At 40.2% G+C, this 21935-nt stretch overlaps 1 protein-coding gene across 2 annotated transcripts in view; it reads right to left on the reverse strand.

Annotated features, from left to right (window-relative positions):
- Positions 1–1509: 1509 nt before the first annotated feature.
- The window catches only part of SLK (STE20 like kinase), a 54725-nt gene continuing 34299 nt past the window's right edge, over positions 1510–21935 (reverse strand). Inside the window, exons 13-19 of one of the 2 annotated variants that reach the window (XM_084763070.1) lie at positions 19891–19983; positions 12150–12279; positions 11310–11434; positions 10568–10756; positions 9933–10058; positions 8963–9076; positions 1510–5002 (exon numbers count right to left, since the gene is read on the reverse strand). In XM_084763070.1, the coding sequence (XP_084619196.1) occupies positions 4856–5002; positions 8963–9076; positions 9933–10058; positions 10568–10756; positions 11310–11434; positions 12150–12279; positions 19891–19983 (924 nt within the window). In that variant the 3' untranslated portion in view covers positions 1510–4855. The remainder of the gene's footprint in view (positions 5003–8962; positions 9077–9932; positions 10059–10567; positions 10757–11309; positions 11435–12149; positions 12280–19890; positions 19984–21935) is intronic. The other variant, XM_084763071.1, reaches the window with a different exon arrangement.

A 21935-nucleotide genomic window follows, 5' to 3' on the forward strand; every position in this document is an offset into this window, starting at 1 on the left:
CCAGACAAAGTAGTTTGTTTTCTCCAAGTTCCTTGAAATATAAACACATACACAACAAATTAGCAGCTTCTTTGTGCAACTGATGTATGACTGGAGGCCAACTACACAGCTACAGATGTCTACTAAGGGAAATGCACACATAAAGTGCACGGTAAACTAGTCTGCACTTTGCAATGGCTAAATCCACATCTACACCTCTACTCTTCAAGGCTGGTGTTACTTTCCTATGCTCTCCCCCGAGTACCTCACATGTCATCCTAGAGAAAACACAACTTAGCTCCACTCCCACAGCGGCTGTGAGCAGCGCAACACAGAAGCCAAGAGTCAGAAAGTTGCTCCGTGGTCTCTTGGCTGTTAGATCCCAGTGTCGGCACCAAAGCATCCACATGAGAATATTTGCCAATGAATTCATACAGCCTTCACAATTTCAGATAGCTGGCTTTACACCCACAGGGAAAAGAACCCACTATGTAGAACAGTGAACGCAATGTGTCTTTTACTTTTTAAAGAATTTATCAGTTTCACAGTGAAAACCTTGTGAAACAGGACTTTTTACTTTGGAGCTCAAGTATCACATAGTGATGACTCCTATCCTGCTTGGCCAGGCCTAGGAAACATTCCCTTCTTACTAGACTTTACAAAGATGTCATCTAAAAGTCTCCATTGCGATCTACACCCAGAACAAACAGGAGAAAAGTCCAACTCTGCAACTTCTCCAGACAAAGTCCAGAAGGACAACAGAGATGAGCCGCGGCCTCACTGGATAGGGGGTCTGAGCCTCTTCCGTTTCACTGGGAAAGGGGGGTTGGTCAGGAATGAGCTCTAAAGTATGTAAGGCTCCGAGATTAGAAAATGACATCACTGCCCTCCCCAGCCACGCTGCGCCCAGGCCAAGCAGGGCTGCCAGTGTCTACTGAGTGGTGTTGAACTTACCAGTGACAAATAACAAGAGGGCTTTTTAGCATATGGTTTTCCATTGACTTGAAACACTTAGTGATACAAATAATGTATCCCAGTTGAAGAAAATACAAACACATAAACACCTAGATGTCAACACAAAACACTTTAAGCATTTCCCAAGGAGGAAGTTGGAAGGTACTCACCAGGAAGGGAGGGATGGGTTTGCGGGGTGGGGACCCACAGACAGCTAGGATCAACGAAAAACATGGTCGGTCAGAAGACTGGGAACAAGTTTAAAAATGTAACTAGGGCCAAAAAAAAGGGGGGGGGGGGTAGGGGTGAGCTACAAAGTATTCCAGGCAGGACAATCCCATTTCTAAGATTTTTTTTTTGTTTTGTTTCTGGGTTTTTTGTTTTTGTCTTTTTTCAAGACAGGGTTTCTCTGTGTAGCCCCCCTGGCTGTCCTGGACTTGTCTTGTAGACCAGGCTGGCCTTGAACTCAAGAGATCTGCCTGCTTCTGCCACCTGAGTGCTGGGATTAAAGGTGTGTGCCACCACATCTGGCTTCATTTCTAAGATTACTAATTTTTTTAAAAAAGGCTTCCCAAAACAGATTAAGAAATAACTTTATTGTCTGACAATCCCATGATTGAAAAGGCATGTTTCTGATCCCAAAAAGACAAGACGCATAATGTGAAACAAACTCTTTGAAAAGTTAGCTTGTGAACTTATTACACTGCAAAGAATCACATTTTTAAGCTGCAGCCAACACAGGAAACTAGAAACCCTCTACCCAAGCTTTGTAGCAGAAGTTTTGAGGCACTATCAAAACCATGCCAGCCAAAGAACAGCAGCAGCAGAGGCACCAGCTGTGGCCTTGGCCTAAGTGAAGCTCTGAAAACACCACCTCGTGTCCTGCAAGATCACTCCCCAGAAAGGACCAGAAGGCTATTAGAGCTCATGCTCTTCTTCCACTGCAGTTCCAGGCATTTTATTCTATAAGATTTCTAGGTTTTTTTGTTTTTGTTTTTTTGAGACATAGTTTCTCTGTGTAGCCTTGGCTATCCTGGACTCGCTTTGTAGACCAGACTGGCCTCGAGCTCACAGCGATCCGCCTGCCTCTGCCTCCCGAGTGCTGGGATTAAAGGCGTGCGCCACCACGCCCAGCAGATTTCTAGCTATTAATTTGGCCAAATTTGGCTTCTTAGAGGAGCCTTTGACATTTAATAAGCACAGTGCAGAGTGGGGAAAAGTGTGAAGATACAAGGGACCTGAAAGAGTATAAAAAACAGTTACTTCTGAGACTTGCTGATGCTCAAGAAATCAGAGAGCCTCCGTGGGGAGGGGCCTGTGTGCCTGAGAGCATGTGCTTAGGAAACACTGCTTAGAGGTAGCTCTGGTTCTGCTGCTTATTAGTCACAACTTGCCATGTCCTGTCACATGGGAAGGCTCCAATGTTTTCAGCGAAGTAAAAGCCTTCTGAATTTCCTCCTGACCCACAGAAAGGCCAAGAAAGAGCAGCTAATTCAGCAACTCAGCCTGTGGGCCGACAGGCCTAAAGAAGCCCCGTGTGCAGGCTCTAGGAGCTGATCTGCAGAGGTGTGGAGGTGTGGCGTGTCCACAGCATGCAGGGGCAGGGGGGCTGACTATTGAGGGTACACACACGGACAATTTCCTTTACCCATTGCATGGCACGTTCTGCCACAGCAATCAAACAGCCTAATCACGATTCACTGTACTCTCAGATTTCAAAGAGGCCTGTGTCCCGCAAACACTCCCCACCTACAGTTCATGCAGGAAGAACAACCCTATTACCTACTTGGTATAAGGCCTTACAAGAAGCAGGCAAGTTTGTTTAGAAATAGCACATTCTATTACAAAATACTTAACTATTACTCTACATAACCTGAAGTGTTGAGCCGAGAGCTCCCCTCCACATGTGCACCGTGGACAGTCCCTGCACCCACACAGGACTCAAGCAGGAGCAGGGAATCAGAGGGCAGGCTTCAGGAGACACCCTGACAGCCTCCCTCCGAGATACAATGCTCTAAATGTCAAGGAACAGGACGGGCAGATATTCAGACTGAAACATGTCTGAATTACCTGAACGATATGAAAATAAAGTCCACTGACTTAAGTATTCATTTGTAAAAATCCAATGACCTGAAAAATTCAAAGGCGAGAGTGGTATGAGAGCCTTCCTTCCCTTCCCCCCTCAAATAAATCATTAAAAACACTGGCAACATAATACCGTCTTTTATCATAACAATATAAACAATTTCCATCATCATCCTGAATATTACTTTTTATAAAGATATATATTTAAAGGCTTTCAAACAGTTTTCAACCCAGCATCTGAAAATAAAGCATTAAAGAGTTCTGTATACAGTAACACATTCATGTGATAAGTGTATGAATTTACAACCATACATTATATATATATATGTATATATAATATATATTTATATAAAAAACAAAATTGGCTGAAAGTTAAGGCTACCTACAAGGTTGTACAGGAAAACTATGCTTTTCAAAATAACAATAGAATTAAAATTGCACATGCATTTATAAACATCTAACCCAGATACGGTCGGCACCAGCAGGTGTCAAGTGAACTGCAGGACGGCATGGCAGACTTCTACATGTTCCTAATATGAAATGCTGTTCCCACAACACTGCAGTGAGATTTCTATTTTTCACCAACCTCAAAAGATAACTAAGAACCAAAACATTTACAATTTGGTACCTAGTACTCTAGGGAAGAGAACAGGTTGCCAATGGCAGGCAGGGAGCATCATTCACAAATGTGCTGTTTATAATACTGTTGACCTGACTGACAGTAGCTGAGATTCCGAATTTCAAAAAGAACTGAGAGTGACACTTCATTAATGATCACATGTACCAGCAGGCTTTTCCTACTCAAAGTAACTCATTTAACCATAGAACAAAATAAAACCAAAATGCACTTGAATAACCTCATTTGAAACAACACAGTGTCACTTTGGTGTGCATCTGATATGAAAGAAAATCCTTTGTAGAAAAATGCTTCTTTTAAAACTAACTTCAGAACTGTAGTGACAACTGTAGCTCAAGGCCCAGAGGCCTCTGAGCTATTAGTGGCAGCAAAATTTGCTGAGAGTAGGATTATTATTTAGAAAGTGGGAGAGCTCAATCAACCTGCACATTTTAACCTAGTTCTTTCAACTTCCAAACTTTAAGCAACCCTTGTTTTAGTGTGTAATTTTCTGTTAAATGGTAATGTAAGCAAGGTTTTAAAACAGTAATGTTCAGAGAAAAGGGCACTTTGTTCCTGTTGATCACAAGGAAAGCCCCATTTTACATATGCTTAAAATTTAGTGTTTTAGGCACTATCTTAACAAAATTAGCACCTCAATTATTAGCTCCTGCCCACACAGGCTAAGGTTTGTAACAAATTACTGAAATAAGTTTTCTCTTTAAAAGATTCTGGTCCTGTTTAATGACAAAAATATATCTATGTACTGAATCAATAGCTTTTAAGTAGAGCTGGTTTACCAAAAGAAAATTATTCCAATTGAACAGCAGAATCCTAACTACAGAATTTAGCATCATTGAGAAATCAGGTAAAATAATATTTATTAATACTTAATGATGTAACAGATTTTTTTCCAAATAACTTTAAACATTATTTCTCTGGCAGTTTTTCAATAACAGTGTCTAAAGAATACAATATTTAAGGTCAATATACAAAATCACCTTAGGGAATTACTGCAAGATGCTATTTTGCCAACATGGCCTAGCATCTATCTTAGTTTATCTGCCCTTCATCTTTTTTTAACAATAAAATCCAAGAAAGAAAATTTTAAAACCACCAAGAAGATGAAACAGGTGATTGTCTTTGTGACTCATACACGCTGTGGAAGATGAAGAGGATACAAAGGTGTACTTAGAAGCCAAATCCAGACAGAGAACGTTGCTACGACCCAGTGGAATGCAAGGTGGGGATAGGGTAGAATTTGGAGATCCGGCTCTGCGCTGATGGATTAAGACATTCAGACTCCCCAGTCATTTTAAAGAATACTTCCTGCTCCTGCAGTTTCCTGGCAAACTCTTCTTCCAGTGTCTTAAGAAGGAAAAGACAAACAATCATACACTGTTTTACACTCTACACAGAACTTACTCTGACAGCCAAGATTAAAGCACTGTCCAGGGTCTGGAGGGATGGCTCAGTGTCTCTTACAAGACCAGTTCAGTTCCTAGCACCTATATTGGGTGGGGACCTGATAGCACTCACATGTACATACCGACATACAGATACATGTGCATATATGTAACTTTTGAATCTTTAAAAACAAAAAACAAAAAACACCTTCCTGGCCCCAAACATTTCATTCAATAGTTAAGACTACATACTTTGCACAGTCCCAGACACAAATCGCAGCTCAGTTAGTTCTCTGCTACAGAAGAGGGGCACTGCCTGACTTACCTTGGTGGAATGTCATAGGAACATTGAATGTAATCACCCAGCAGGCAGCACTTATTAGAACTGTTACCTACTTTTTGTGTCAGTTACTGATATGCATGTCTTTCTTCTACACTGAACTATAAGCCATATAAACCTAAGATCTAAACTAGATTCATCTTACATGCCCACAAAACATAGCAAAAACACTCAGTGTCTCACAAAGAGATGAGTTTGTTGAAACCTAACCCTTATGGTTTCATGAGGTTAGACATTCACAAGAATGAAGCCCTCCAAATGGGATTGCTTGTCTTTTAAGGGGCTAAAAGAGAGCTCTTCCCTGAAGAAGAAAAAGGCCTTCACCAGAACCTGACCATCCAGAACTCTAGACATGGACTTCTATTCCGTTATAGTGAACTGAATCAACAGGGATCAGTGGCTGTAGACAAATCATTTAAGGGAGAGTGCTATTGCTTAGGTTGGAGCACAGTACAAGAAGACTCCTCAGAAGCAGCAGAACATGAGCTTAGCCATGAAGCAATGGTTAGAATTGACAGGAGGGACACAGAAGGTATGCCAGACAAGAGATGCTGAAACAATGACATCAACACAGAGCTGGTATGTAAGGAGCAGGAACTCTATCCATGCTGCAGTGCACTGAGGACAGAGGGGAAAGCTTACAGCTCAAGTCTATCACTGTGAAGGCTTCAAAGTCAAACTGCAGGACTTATGTTGCCCTTCTCAGAACTGAAGATTTATCAACACCTCTACGGCATCCTCAGATGTTCATGACAATAAACAGTCTGGTGACACCCGGCAAGTAAGAGTAAGTAAAGGGGCTGAGTGTGGTGGCGCACGCCTTTAATCCCAACACTCGGGAGGGAGGCAGGTGGATCTCTGTGAGTGTGAGGCAAGCCTGGTCTATAAAAGTGAGTCCAGGACTGCCAAGGCTGCACACAGAAAACCTGTCTGGAAAAACAAAAAAATAAAAATAAAATAAAATAAGGTAAGGAACTAAGGGCAGAAGACCCATGAGAATATGACTGAGCAAGTTCAGCAACAGAGAGAGAATACATACCAGAAATGTGTCACAATCAATATCTGGTTGAATGCTGAGTGCCACAGATTAAGTCAGCCCGATTCCTAACCTGGGTGTCAATTATGAGAGGACATGAACCCCATGAAAAACTGTACCTACCAGAATAGTGGGTAAGAGGAGAGGACATCCTATTGAAACTTTAGGTGTGAGAAGCCTGGGAGAAAGAGGAAATGGAAGGATCCAGTGGGTCCTGGAAAACTACAGGCGAGTCTGGGCCCTGGGGCCCTCCGCAAACTATGGCAACAGCCAAGGAAAAAATAGGCAGTAAAAACCTTGAACCCCTACCCAGACTAGCCGATGGACATTCTCCACTGTTGAGTGGAGAAGGAGATCTAACTTTCACACAAACTCTGGTGCCCCATATTTGAACATGTCCCTTGGACGGAGATGCCTGGTGGCACTCAGAGGAAAGATAATAGGTCACCAAGGAGAGACTTGATACCGTATGAGCATATTCAGGGGGAGGAGGTCCCCCTCAGACACAGACTTAGGGGAGGGGAGGGGAGTAGGGGGGAAGTGGGAGGAAGGGAGGAATGGGAGGATACATGGGATGGGCTAACAACTGAGATGTAATATGTATAAATTAATAAAAATGTATTTTAAAAAAATAAAAATAAAAAGAAACTCACAGGGAAAAAAAATAAATCCAAAACAACCTTTCACAACCAAAAAAAAAAAAAAAAAAAAAAAAAATGAGAGGACATGAAAAGCACATTTCATGTTGGTGGGGCTACTAGAGGAAGGAAAGGTAAGATGGATCCTGAGTTTACATTCTTCTATCAGCTGCAACAGGTATGCACTTAGAGTGTGCCAAGAACTCCTCCAATAGCAAGCAAAGTTCACTTTGATCAGTGAACAAAGAGATAAACTCCCTGCTTCTAAGAGGCTTATTGTCTCATGGAATATGATAATAGAGAAATATGTATGGTGGTAAAGAAGATAATAAAAAGAAAAACAAGTAAGACAGGACACAGAATAGTTGAGGTGGGAATCCAATGACGAAATAAGGACCTTGCCAATGGCACTGGAAAAGAGGTCTAATGAAGTGAAGAAGAAAGGACACCTAGAAGAAAATGTCAAAATCCAATGGGCTGGGTGTGGTGGGCATGCCTGTAATTTCAGTACTTCAGAGCCTAAAGCAGGAGAACTGCAAGCCTGAGGCCAGCATGGGAAACAAGCAAACCATGGTCCAAAATAGTAATATTAGCCATACCAACGAATAGTCACAGCAATATGATCACCTGTGGCCTCAAGTACTGTGACACTGCTATACACATGTTTTAACTTGTTGTCCTTCTTTTTGAGACTGGGTTCCATGTAGTCCAGGCTAATCTTGGAATTCATCATGTAACTGAGGATGACCTTGAACTTGTGCTCCTCCCGCCTCCACCTATCAAGTGCTCAGATTTCAGGCATGGACCACCATGCTCAGTTTATGTGGGTCTGGGGACCTAAGCCAGGGCTTTCTGCATGACAGGCAGGCACTCTACCAACTGGCCGCATCCCCAGCCCTTAACTTTCTTAATAACCTTGATGAGGAGACAGTATCATACTCATACCAATGGGGAGAATTGATCCTAGAAATATTAAGCATCAAAATTATGCAGTATAAGCAATGAGAAGCTGTATCTGCATGTCTTTGTAATTTTATGTCCTCAATCAATATATTCTAATTTTTAAAAGTTTAAAGTTGTGTCTCCTGTACAACCTATATCAGTTTTGAACTATGCTTAAAATGTAAAGACTGACAAAGTCTCTGGTGCATAATAAAAGCTAAGTACACATTTACATGGGTGAAGAGTCTCTGAGATGTACACACCAGGCTAGAAGCCCACAAGAAAACAACAGTTGATGTCCTAAGGCTTAACAAAGGAATGTGAACCGTAAAGTGAGAGCAGCAGATACAGTAGCTACCCAATGAATCAGGCCAGCAGGGAGGTCAAGTTAAAAACAAAGGAAATGGAAGGAAAGTGAAACAAGGCATTCTTATGTTTCCTATCTTAAATTTAATTCAAGAACCTTGCTAGTGTGGCTCCACTGACAGCTACAGACTGAGGTCTCTGCTTTCTTCCTGCACTCCTAACGCCCCACACCATGTACTACTCTGCAAGAACTATTTGTACTTTTGCACATGTAATGCTTTTGCTCGTTCTATTTACTCCACGCACCCGACTCCTCTCTAACCTACCCACCTGCCTCACAAGCTCTTACTCAGGCGTCACACCTCATCCGGCTTCTACGTCTTCAGCCTCCTCAGAGATTTCAGCACTCCTCCTCCTCCTGAGCTCACCATCTGCTCTCCTGTGTCCTGTTCTCACCTACCCCCTTATAGTGACAGGCCCCTCCGCCCCAACCTGCAATCACTTCTCATGAGACCCTGAACTTTGGGAATAGGAATACTGTCTTTTCATCCCTGTATCCATCCTTGTCACTGTGCCCGAGTCAAAGAAAGCACAGAGCCAGTAGCGGGCAATGGAGGAGTCCACGCCCAGCACACTCTCTAAGCCCAGCTCTAAGGTTACCTTTTTCCTTGGCCTCAGTTTCTCTCTCCACTCCTTTAACTCTTGACTGTGCTCTTCATCTAACTCCTTCAGTTTCTGAGTCTCATGTTCAACCAACAAGTGGCATTTTTCATTCTGAAAATAAAGTTGGTATTAAATTTTTTTCAGATCAATGGAGCACTCCCCCGACCCTTACCCCCCCAGAAAAGGTTTCTCTGTGTAGACATGGCTATCCTGGGCTCACTCTGTAGACCAGGCTAGCCTTGAACTCCCAGAGCTCTGCCTGCCTCTGTCTCCCAAGTGCTAGGCAATTCTCCTTTAAAAACTAAGTGCCAAAAATTATGACATAGTCTGTTTTCTAAGTGCATAAATACCTTCATTGTTTTTAAATTTTTTTACTCTTCTTAAAAAAATACTAAATATATAAAGCTGTTAGGATAACATATAAAAAGCATGTAAGTAGAAGTACTTTGGGCCTTTGCTTTTCCAGTTGGTAAAATATTTGTAATTAGTAAGTACTATACTCCAGTAAATTAACCAAATATACAGAGTATCAAAATTACCTCTTTTTCTCTGACAGTGTAAGCATTTCAGGCATTCACTACATGGACAATGTGCTCCATATAAACTCCAAAAAAAAAAAAAAAGCTCTAAGGTCTAAATTTTTACTGAAAAAAAGATTTCCAAATGTTTACTTTTTTCCCCCACAAAACCTTTTAAATGGAAAAAATAAAATTCAGGATCTTAAAATAAACATGCCATCATTTAATACTAAAAGGCATATTTAACAACATTTGCAAGGGCTATTTCTCAGGTTTTGATTTAGCTTCATGCTTGCTTGATTATATGAAATACAAACAAGGGTCCATGGTACTGCGCAGCTCTTCCTTTGGGTCTATTCTAACCCTTTCATAAGTAACATGTGCAAACTTTAGTGAGCTCTTATTCCCTCCACACTGGCCACATGAGCTGCCCAGCTACTGAACCTAACCTGCAGCTGGTGCAGTTCCCGAACGTTGGCCTCACACTGCAACTGAAGATCCCGCATTTGGCTCTCATGTTTTTGATGCTGAGCCATTCTCTCATTTTTCTGCCTCTTTTCTTCTTGTGCAGCAAACTATAAATAAGAAAAGCAAAAGATAATTTGTTAGGAAGCAATGTAATCTCTATAAACACTAGAGGTTTAAGGAATTTAACAAGCTTGAAATACAGTAAACTAATGCAGACACTACACTGTAACTCGAAGCTGTGGCCTATGACAAGGAAGGGGAGGGATGGACGTCTGCCTTATAGCCTCCATGCTCCGAGTGCTTAATGACCTGCAGTGCAGAAGGTCATCGGTGGCTGTAAGAAGCATCACAGTGTGGACATGCTTCTGACTGCAACAGCTGTCCAACTTATCTCACTGCCATGCTCTAAGGTCTGTCACAGAAGAGAGGGCTTTGCCCTCCATGTCCCACACAGGAAAGACTGAGTTGGTACATAACATGCACCCTACCCCATGCCAGAAAGTTAAAATAACAATCCAAGGTGAGATTAAATGTCTAAACCCAATTACGAGGTACTTTTAAAGGTCAATCAAATTTGTTAAACACTGGGAAGGAAAAAAGCCACCTGTTTAGATACCTGTTTGATTTTTTCACGGTCCTGGTCTGGTGTGGCTGTTGAGTTAATCCTCAAACTTTTCTTAAACATGGCCATTCGTGTCTTGGCTTCACTTCGTTGAATCTTGGGCAGTCTAGCTCGCTCCTGAGTCTGTCTGTTTTTTAATTCTTCAATAAGTCGTTGATTATAACGCTGCATTTGTTCTGTTTCCTAGGAAGGGTTTCAGCAGACATGAGATATGACTTAACTCTGAGCACACATGCACGGTCAAGACGGCAGACGTTACTGTTGGCTGTGGGTACCCTTCCTCACCACATAATGAGCAGCAAGATATTAGGCAAAAATAATTTATAAGAAAAGTTACTACATGATAGCAGTGCTACAGATAAACTCCTTTCCCAATTTTCAGGAAATTTTAGACAAGATGAAGATTACAATTTATAAGCTCTTTAAACCACAGCATTTAATAGAGACATTTGTAATCAAAATAAAGCATAATCAAATACTCAAAACTCAAAGAAATTAGCCGGTTGCAATGGCACATGCCTTTAATCCCACCACTAAAGGAGGTAGAGGCAGGTGATTGCTGGGAGTTCGAGGCCAGCCTGGTCTACAAAGCGAGTCCAGGACAGCCAGGGCTACACAGAGAAAAAAAAAACAAAAAACAAAAAACAAAAAATTTAGGATAAAAGATAGAAATTCAGCCAAGGATAACTTTGTAAAGTCAATGAACAAAGAAGTGAGGAAGCTGCCTTCCGCTTACCTTCTCGTGTCGTTTCAGTAGCTGGTGTCTCTGCATAAAGTACTGATCTTTAAGCTGCTGCTTAAGCAGCTGGTGCTTTTCCTGTAAGTGTCGCTCTTCAAGCTCCCAAATAGCAGCTTCTCGAGCTACAAGGAAGTGGTTTTCAAAATGTCACTAGGTTCTTTTAACTAATGTCTCCTCATTTTAATATTTACATTATAATATTTTATATACAGTAACTTATACACATAGATATATAAATAAACCGTTACCAATGTAAAATAGCATTTTGTTTTAATGTCCTAAACTAAGCATGTCCTTCCAAGAATGTCAAAATCTCATCTTAAAAAGAAAAACAAAAACAAACAACAACAAAAACAAAACTAACCTGGTTAGGAAGAATAATGACTTAAAATTCCATCCTGTATCTCCTCACTATATACAGTCATATATTATATACTTAAGTCAGTAATTATAGGGCACAATGAGTATATAAAATTATTCAAATAGATTTCTAGCATTATCTAGAAGGAAGTATATTTTCAGTTGGGTTATTTGTTTGTTTGTTGGGGGGAGGGGGTGCTTTGTTTTTGAAGTGTTGAGAGCTGAGCCAGGCCTTAAACCCAGGACACCATGTATACACTGAGTACATATTCTACCACTGAGCTACTCGTCCAGTCCATGTTTTAAGTAGACATTTATAGACACTTCATGATATCTTATAGTATTTCTCAATTTTAAAAAAAGAACCTATTATTTATAACTTTCTCTTTCCCTCTGCCACCTCAGCAAAGGAAAGGCACTCAGTGCTTTGCAGTGTGTGAGACCCAGTGTGCACACCCGCTGTGCGCACTCACACACCTCGCATGAGCTGCTGCTTGTTGTTCAGGCACTCTCTCTCAATGTTGGCCAGCTCTGCCTTCTGCTGCTGGATGATCTTCTTCAGAGAGCCGTCCAACTCCTGCTGTTGCTTCTGAACAAATTCTTGTTCCTAATGGACACAGATAACTCTATGTTAATAGATATCTACTGAATTAAACATTCAGTTATCTAGTGACTATGTATTAGAGGTTAGTGAAGTTTCTTTCTTCTTCTCTTTTAGGGAAAAGTAACGGAGCCCGACCCAGGCCTCCCTGTCGGGCAAGTACTCTGACACTAAACTACATCCTTACAAGATTTCTAAATGAAGTTTATAAAACTGGTGGGATTTAAAAACCACTAACATCACTGGATGGTGGCATCACACGCCTTTAATCCCAGCACTCAGGAGGCACATGCACATGCATCTCTGTGAGTTTAAGGCCAGCCTGGTTTACAGAGTTCCAGGAAAAAGAAAAAAAATGTACAGATACAGCACAAATGCATGTTATCCAACTCAAATCTAGAAAGCACAACCTTCTAGATTCACTATTAAAATTATACCAAAAGAAGGGTACATCCCATTCATAACTAAAATGTTCTATTTCATTAACAGCTTTGGAAAAATAACAAAATTGCAACTTCTGAGGCTGAATGCTTGTTCTACTATGGTATAACTAACTAAAGTACGAATAAGAAAGAAGTTCCCTCTAAGACTAGAGGCAACTAAGAAAAACAGATCATCACAATCTTTAATCCTATTTTTCCAAGAAACACAACAAGGAAGAAATACTACACCTCACTAACAGAGGAGGACCGTGCTTATCATCTATAACCTGTGCCTAAAAGAAACATTTGGAGACATAGTGAGATATAAATTAGGGATAGGAAAGTGACAGCCTACAAACATACACACCAAACTCTTACAATGAAGGCGTTCTATCAAAACACTTAAGACTCACTAATTCACTTAATAAATATTTACAAAATGCCTACTATTTGCCAAATTTATGCTTTAAAAAAATTAAGTCTGGATCTCTGCTCCCTTTCAAAGTAACAGAAGATGGTGTTTAATACAAAGGAAACACATAAAAAATGTGGGTTTACATTTTAGAACTGAAACAATACTTAATCTATAATCTTTTCTCTTAGCATCTAGGAAACAATCAAGTCCCAGCTCTCTTCACAACTATTCTTTGGGACCTGGACAGAGTCGAACAAGCTCTGGATCACTACCAGCCCAGCCCTTACAGCACTCAGGCTGGCAAAGCGTCTCCAAGGGCTGGCCTATGGCAGTGCCTCTGGAGTTGGTCATTTCAGGCTGTTGTAAGGGAGTAATGTGGAGTTGCAAATGTTACCAACATTTCATCTGCATTATCATGCATGTTTTTTTATAAATCTCAATAAACAGTAGTAGAAAGACCAGTGAACTATCCCTGTAAGATACAATTAGCTACTTGACTATAGCAACCTACAGAAACATCATAGCCAAAAGTTTCTTTTTATTTAATCATCTAGACTAAAGCCTTTTGAGTTTTATTCAAGGGATGCAAGATCTCCATGCCACCTTTTAAGCAGCTGCAAAAAACAAAAAAAGCTACCTCAAGTTCCTGTTTTTCCTACAGCAAATATTTGTAATAAAAATACTGCTCCTTTCAACCCCTGAGGCAAAGTTTCTACATGCAAACCTGATCAAAAACTGTGCACCCTGGAAGATACAGTGAAGATGTTCACCTTGGTCAAGATGTTTATCATTCGGTGTCGTAATAGGTTCTTAAAGTATCTGCATGAACAGCTCAACTAGCACGTATGTCAGCTTTACATTCAGACTCAGAAGCATCAAAGTATAAGCCCAAGCCAATAAACATGTGAAAACATAAAAAGTAAACAAGTCCCACCTACGCAGTTTGTTAGTATGTTACTATACTTAAGATCTGGATTACACCAGGTGAGCGCTCAGTTTGAAGAGAACTTTCTGGAGGTACTCAGTACATGCTGGGCACTGCTAGATACAAGCTGACTCAGTACCTGCCAGGTACTGAGCAAGGTACAGTGCAGCTGAAATCAATGAAAACTGCCAGCGAAGTGCACCAAGCTATTGGTCCCAAGTGCCATATGGCAGTGTCACATTTAGGCAAATTTTTAGATTTATTTACTTTATGTGTGTGAGTGTTTTGCCTACACGCATGTACATGCATCACATGCATGCTTGGTGACCTTGGAGGTCAGTAGAGAGCATTTGGACCCTCCAGAACAGGAATTACAGATGGTTGAGAGCTACCATGTGGGGCCTGGGAAACAGAGCCTGGATGCTCTGTAAGAGCAGCAAGTGCTCTTAACTAGTGAGCCACCTCTCCAGGCCGAGTAGCAAGGTTTCGAAGGCTCAAAACTAACCACAGGAAAACCAATGCTGAGGGCAAAGGGCTCAGAAACTAAGCTTTGCAATGACTGACTGGAAGGACTACATACTGGACTTCCCGGCATATAAGACAACTGGGCTTATAAGACGACCCCTAACTTTTCCAGTTAAAATATAGTTTGGAATATACTCGCCATGTAAGACCATCCCTCTTCCAACACACATCCTGTGCAGCAGACTCGAGCATGTGTCTACTTGCTGGCAAGGCACAGATAGCCAGGCACTTTATTAAATGCCGACAGACAGCCAGTGCCAACCTACACTGCCCCTTTAAGGTGCACTCTACACACAACCTGAAGAGCACAGCCCTCTGAGTTGAATGGGCGGGTTCTGGTGGAGAGCCAATCCATGCTCACGTCCTCCTGCTCGAGGTACAGGAAGATGTGTGCAGTCTGTTCCTCCCTGCTTCATACTCCCCACACAGAGTGGGGAATCAGCCATGGCACCCCCCACCCACTATATGTGCCAGGCATATGAAGCAAGCTGCAGGTAAGTACCAGGCGTATAAATGACCCCCAACCTTGGCACAGATTTTTCAGGGTTAAAAAGTCATCCTATATGCCAGAAAATATGGTAATAAAGATAATGTTAAGATGGCTACCCAGAGGTGGCAGAACAGGTACTGTGCTGTCCCAGAAGACAAACTAAGGACCAACAAGTCCAAGTAAAGGTAGGCAGTATAAACTACTGTGTGGGGTGCTTCTTGGCAACAGTTAGCAAGGAAGCAGGTTGCTCACCATTGACTCAACAAACAGACAATATGGAATCAGACACCACACAAATATTTTACATTAAAGCTAAACATTACCTGAAAAAGATTCTTATACAATTAATAGTTCTTTACTTCAAATGAATGTATTTTAATAATATTGCCCATTCATTAAATTTATCAACTTTAAAAGCCAAATCCAATACATTTATAGTGGAATTTATAACTAGAAATTGCTCTTAGGAACTGGATCTAAGAGAAATTTCACATTCTAAAAACTCTGTGTGGACTATACTCTGCCTTTAAAAATACATATATGTTGAATCAGTAGAAGTCACAAAAAACAAAAAACAAAAGAACCAAAACCAAAAGCCAAAAGTCATTTCTAAAACTGGCCTCATAAACTATGAAATCAGTGGCTTTAAAAGTACAAGTTAAAATTCTAACAAGTAATTTATTATATCAGTTAACTAACTGCGAGTGTTTAAAACTATAGCTTTGATGCCAGGTGTAGTAGCGCACACCTTTAATCCCAGCACTTGGAGGTGGAGGCAGGCTGATCTCTGTGATTTGAGGCCAGTCTGGTCTACAAAGCAAGTCTAAGACAGCCAGGGCTACACAGAGAAAAACTGTCTCGAAAAAAGCCAAAAACCAAAACAAAACTAAAACTAAAAGAACAAAAACGAAACCTAAAGCTTTGCACCTAAGAACTACCAGAAAAAGTTATGACAAATTAGACTGTATAAAATTTGATCACTTACTCAAAAATGGTAATGATCAGAAAAGGGATTACCAATCACAATGTCTTGCTTTAAAAGGCATCTGCCAATTACTTTTAAAAATCTAATTGGAAATGGGGGAAATAGAAATGGCTGAAATCAAGCTGTGTTCTATCTACTCCAGTTGTATATACCAAATATCACAAACGAAAATTACCATGTTCTATTGGCCTATGGCAACTGTGAGAAAGAATACAGTTTGGAATTCCAGACTTAATTTCAAATTATAGTAGTAATGACAACACTGCAATATGTATTATTATTGACAATTTAAATAAATGGAGAGTAATCAAGACTTTTACCATGACTTTTCTGACCATATCCATAATTAAGACGTCACTTCACACAAAGATAACAATCTAATCACAGCATTCAATTTCTCACATGTGCAAAGTTTATAAAATTCTACCAGGAAGATACTTTACTTATCTTAAAAATCATGAAAATTTCAAGTTGAAACCTATGGTGGGAAGGAGGAAAATGGGGTCCTCCACCGTGAGTGCTCTGCTTCCAGCTGTGCCGCTGTCACCACAGACCATTTGTCTATACCAGATCTCTAGTCTTCTTTGCCTACGTTCTGCTTCTGGAGAAAGGATACTCATCCCCCATGAGGATGTGCCAGTGAGAACCAGATGTGAAAACTCTGAGGAACACTGACTATTATTAGTGTTATTATGGGCATCAGCTTTCAATATTCTACACTTCAGTCAATGAAGTTTAATAATGAAAGGCACATGTGAGTCAAAGAAAGCACAAGTAAGAGAAGGCATCTCCCACAGCACGCGGACTTACGTCCTGTATTTGGGCGTTGAACACTGCACAAGATGACAACTGAAAAGACTGAATCATGACCTGAGCAACACCCTGTGGATCAGAATACAATGCACTTCCCAGGTGAGAATACAGGCATCTGAATGACTTTGTGTAAATGAAAAGAACAACTGTACAAATGTTGACCTTCAGGCCTAGGTCAAGTCAATGGACAGATGGACCTACTTCCCATCTATGGAATAAAAGATGAAACCTAGGTCAGCGGTTTCCAAACTCTAATGTGTTACTCATTCCTAAATCAGTTAAACTTCTTTTTAAAAGCTCACCTACACAGATGATAGACAGATAGATAGATAGATAGATAGATAGATAGATATAGATAGATCTGCTTATAAATCATAGATGACTGATTTTGAGAGAGACAGACAGACAGATGGACGGATGGACAGATAGATTTGCTTATAAATCAGGTCGAAAGTGGTGCTTATTAAGCCTTCAAGGCGACTTGAGTGGGTACAACGTCTGCTCAAGCTCTATATGAGATCTCTCAAAAGCTGTTACCCTCTAACAAAACACAAATAAATGAAATATGAAAGACACAAAGGGAGGGAAGGTTAGAGGAAGGGTGGGACAAGGAGGAACAGAAAAAGTCCTCTTTAATCCACACAGAAACAGTGCCCTCAGCCCTCAGCCCTCAGCCCTCAGCCCTGCAGCACTGGCCCTTTGAGTAAGAACTCCTACAAACACAGTCTGAAAGCCTGTGACTCAGTGTCAAGTATGTACCAGAAACATGGTTATACAGCTCTGATTTAAGAACTCTGACAAAGTCTAAAACAGACTGTAAAATTACCAAGTTTTAATAAATTTATCAAAGGAATACTTTTGAAATGCTACACTCTAAACTCCAGTAAATGTAGAGAAAGAATATACAATTATTTTTACCTTTCATGGGAAACATAAGCTAGCCCCTCCAAATGACATGAAAAGTCTTTTTTAAAAAAGTAAACTGAGCCGGGCGTGGTGGCACATGCCTGTAATCCCAGTACTCGGGAGGCAGAGGAAGGTGGATCTCTGTGAGTTCGAGGCCAGCCTGGTCTACAAAGTGAGTCCAGGACAGCCAAGGCTACACAGAGAAACCCTGTCTCAAAAAACCAAAAAAAAAAAAAAAAAAAAAAAAAAAAAGTAAACTGAGCTGGGGGGGGGGCATAGTGGCACACGCCTTTAATCCCAGCACACAGGAGGCAGAGGCAAGCAGATCACTGTGAGTTCAAGGCTAGCCTGGTCTACAAAGCAGTCTAGACAGCCAAGGCTACACAGAGAAACCCTGTCTCAAACAAACAAACAAACAAACAAATAAAAAGTAAACTAAAACTAGAGTACAGGATCACTCAATTCATTCAAAAATAAATTCTTACTCTCAACTCAAGTCTGATATCCTCTCAAACTAAAACCATCTGTTTTGTCCTTTCTAAGGAAAACTACACTGCAATTACTTACCATCTAAACTAACCAGAAGTAAAGGTGTAGCCACACGGACTCCCTTTTCACTGTTCACAAAAACAACCAACGAACACTAGACCAAATGGACGAGCACCTCGACTAGGCAGAATGGCAGCACAGTGTGTTAGGTGGCAATCCAAAGTATGGACATGGAGCTGAAGTTGTCTGGACGGAAGTCCTGGTTTCACCTCCTGCCAGCTGTGTGACGGAGCGAGTCATCCCTAACTCTAAGACAGGAGTGATGCTCATTGGAAAACTGAGCTCAAATACATGGAGCATCAGAACAGTGACAGGTATACACAAATCCTATGTCTATCACCACACCCTTCAACTAGTCACTCCCACACCAGGACAAGACAAAGTGTCTCAGTGGTTTATGGCAAGAAAAGTATTGACTGTATTCAACGAAACTAACTTTATTAAAATTATAAATTCTAAGATCATAGTTTCCTTCTTTTTCATAGTATTAAAATGTTATCAGCTCTGAAACAATAACAAGCAAACAGCAGTTTTAAAATATCCTTAATACAGCCGGATGTGGTGGCTCATACCTTTAATCCCAGTACTCAGGAGGCAGAGGCAGGAGGATCTCTGTGAGTTCGAGGCCAGCCTGGTCTACCAAGTGAGTCCAGGGCCAAGGGTACACAGAGAAACTCTGTCTCAAAAAAAAAAAAAAATCCTTAACGCACACACACTTTAGTAGCAGTATATACCATGGTCCCTAATGGATTTTTGTTACTTATGTGTTTCCTTTTAATATCCTACAAAGGCTAGAGGTTTAGAAATCATTTTTGTTATCATATAAAACATTAAAGGAATAATATATTGAGGTAACTGTGGAAATTTTGTTAAAATAATGATCTAGTTAATTCATGCATCTTCTGATCACTTAACTGTTAGATTCTAAACCAAAAAGAAATACACTAAAAATTTGTTTTAAAGTTGATTATGTTGTTGATCTTGAAAGTAATGTTTAGTCTACCATTTAATAATAAAAATCACCACTTTTACTGTAAATGGTTCTCCAACAGGCATTCTTTTCCTAAGCTTAGGCTTATATATTACCCTCCAATTCTGTCCTAAACGTCTCCTAGCAAGCACTGGAACTACTGCTTAAAAACACAGGCTTCCATCGTGACCAAAGCCGTTGGTAACAGTAGCCGTTACACTGACACATTCATTTCTCTCTTTTTTTTTTTTTAATTTAATTTATTTTTAATGTATCTGCATTGGTGTGAGGGTGTCAGATCTTGGAGTTACAGACAGTTGTGAGCTGCCATGTGGGTGCTGGGAATTGAACCTGGGACCTTTGGAAGAGCAGACAGTGCTCTTAACCACTGAGCCAACTCTCATTTCTCTTATCAGTTACTTTCATATTAGCAACCTAATTGTCACCAAGTATATATTCAGCATTTTTTACAAAAGAGCCTGGGTATCTATCTATAGACAAGGCAAAGTTCAACATTAAATAATAATTACAGTTAAAATCTCCTCTTCGAACCACGGCTTGCTGAGCCAAGAGAAAAGGCTGTGTCTGGTTTAGTAGCATTAGGCTGCTGCTGTTACCTGAGCATGCTGGCTTTGTGCAAGCTCCTCTTTCCTGCGTTTCATGAGCTCTTTTCTCAGCTCTTTGGGTGCTTTGTCCGCTTCATTTATAACCTACAGTACATAAGCACGCAGGAGGTGGGGAAATAATACTTTCTCCACAGAAAACACGTGTATGTGAGCAGAAAGCCATAGGTCAAAATTAAAGTTGTTAGAACGATTCCTTCACCATGTGTTAGCAGAAGCATTAGTTGGTAGGAAAAAGTAAAAACAGAGCATGCTTAATCTCAGTGCAGAAGGTGCAGCCCAGCACACAAATGTTGTCCACTGCTTGATTGTCCCCACATAGCAATCAGCAAAGGAGTACTCAGCGCTAAGGCTGAGATAAAAGTGACAGATTCAACTGCCTTCTTGAAGGTCAAAGTTACAGGCATATCTGTCCATATTGTTTGAAACACTGAACACATGAAAAGCTAATGCCACTTATAAAGTGCAAACTCTACAACTGACTTGACAACACCGAAAGAAGGGTTCTAGATGACCCACTTCACAACACTAGGGTAGGAAAGGGAAGGAGGACTCCTGCATTTGGAACTGAAAATGCACAATGGAAAATAAAGAGACACTAAACCTTCTTCCGTAAAATATAGCATTTTCTATATGGTATGACAAAAGGGATATAGCTGACGGCTTTCGTAGCATTAGATAATATTCTCTTTGGTAGAAACTGAATCTAAGCTGGCTAACTTTAAAATCAGCAGTGTGAGCACTCTTAAAAGTTTAGTAAACTATAATTTCTTACACTAAACAAAGTCTATTTTAAAATGATTTCTTCTTTTTTTTTCAAAGGCCAATGTGAATTTAACCCATCAAAAGATCTATAGTCCAGGCCCCAAAACAAGCATGTGTTTACAAGTAAAAGCACCAAAAGAGCCCAGATTCCAAATCACCACATGCCACTGGCACCCAAGAGACTGATTGTGATTTAATAACAGCGCTTTTAAAGTTCCCATCAGTAATTCCTCATGAAACCAAATCACCAGTCAAAGCAAGAGACTCCCAAATTGCAAGAAGTTTAGCAATGAAGAAAAAAATACACAATAAGATTATTCAATATAAACACAACATGATCTCAAACAACACTAGGTACAGCTCTCCAGACTCAAGATAGTGACTACAGACTTGCACATGTAGAGTTACATCTTTTTAATTTAATCTGGTACAAAGATTAGTCTCTCAACAAATGACCCAGAATTTTTTTAAATTAACAAAGATCTTTATCATGGTGTATGAGGCACCTCTAGATAAGACATAACAATAAAACAGCCTTTTAGAAATCTTGACTACAGGAAGTGAAGATGCACATCACTTGACCTAAGGAAAGCATCAAGGACTTGCTGGTCCTACTGAATGCGTTATTAAGATTCAATGATATGATGCTCAGATTGCTTCCTAAATAAATGCTGAAATCAGATGCCAAAATCTTGGTAACTAAGATGTGTAACAAAGGTAAAAATGCACTTCTAGTTTGGTTGAGATATTTTCTTCTAATCCTAATAGAACTGATCATAATTATTTTCACCTGAGGTTGTTCATCTCTCTCCTGAAAGTATAAATCCTTCTCCTGCACTGAAGATGTAAAACAAATCATAAGAGTATCACCGAATATTGCTTGGATGTATTTTATTTTAATCTAGGGGCAAAAGGGCAATACATAGAAAACCTCTGAGTTGAGAACGATCAGCTCTGTAACAACATGGAAGCAGCTCAGGAAAGCCAAATCTTTTTATAATTATATGACTTTTTTTCAAAGGTATATAAGAGATGTTATTTTGAATATAAAGCTATTTAGTTTCTGCTTGGCAAAATGTCTAAGAAAATCAATAAACCTAAACGAGAAAAATTCACACGTCAAGTAATTTATAAATGATAATTCTTGCTGCTTTCAGTAAATACCAGTGAGGTTCAGTTCTCTTGAAAAGTATTTCTAAATAAGGCCCTAAATGATGAATTAATAAGAGGAGAATCACAAAATGAAATGCAGCTTGGACTGTATTTGATGACGT

This window comes from Acomys minous (genome assembly GCF_964271855.1).
Source record: "Acomys minous genome assembly, chromosome: 2".
In the NCBI taxonomy this organism is placed as follows: domain Eukaryota; kingdom Metazoa; phylum Chordata; class Mammalia; order Rodentia; family Muridae; genus Acomys; species Acomys minous.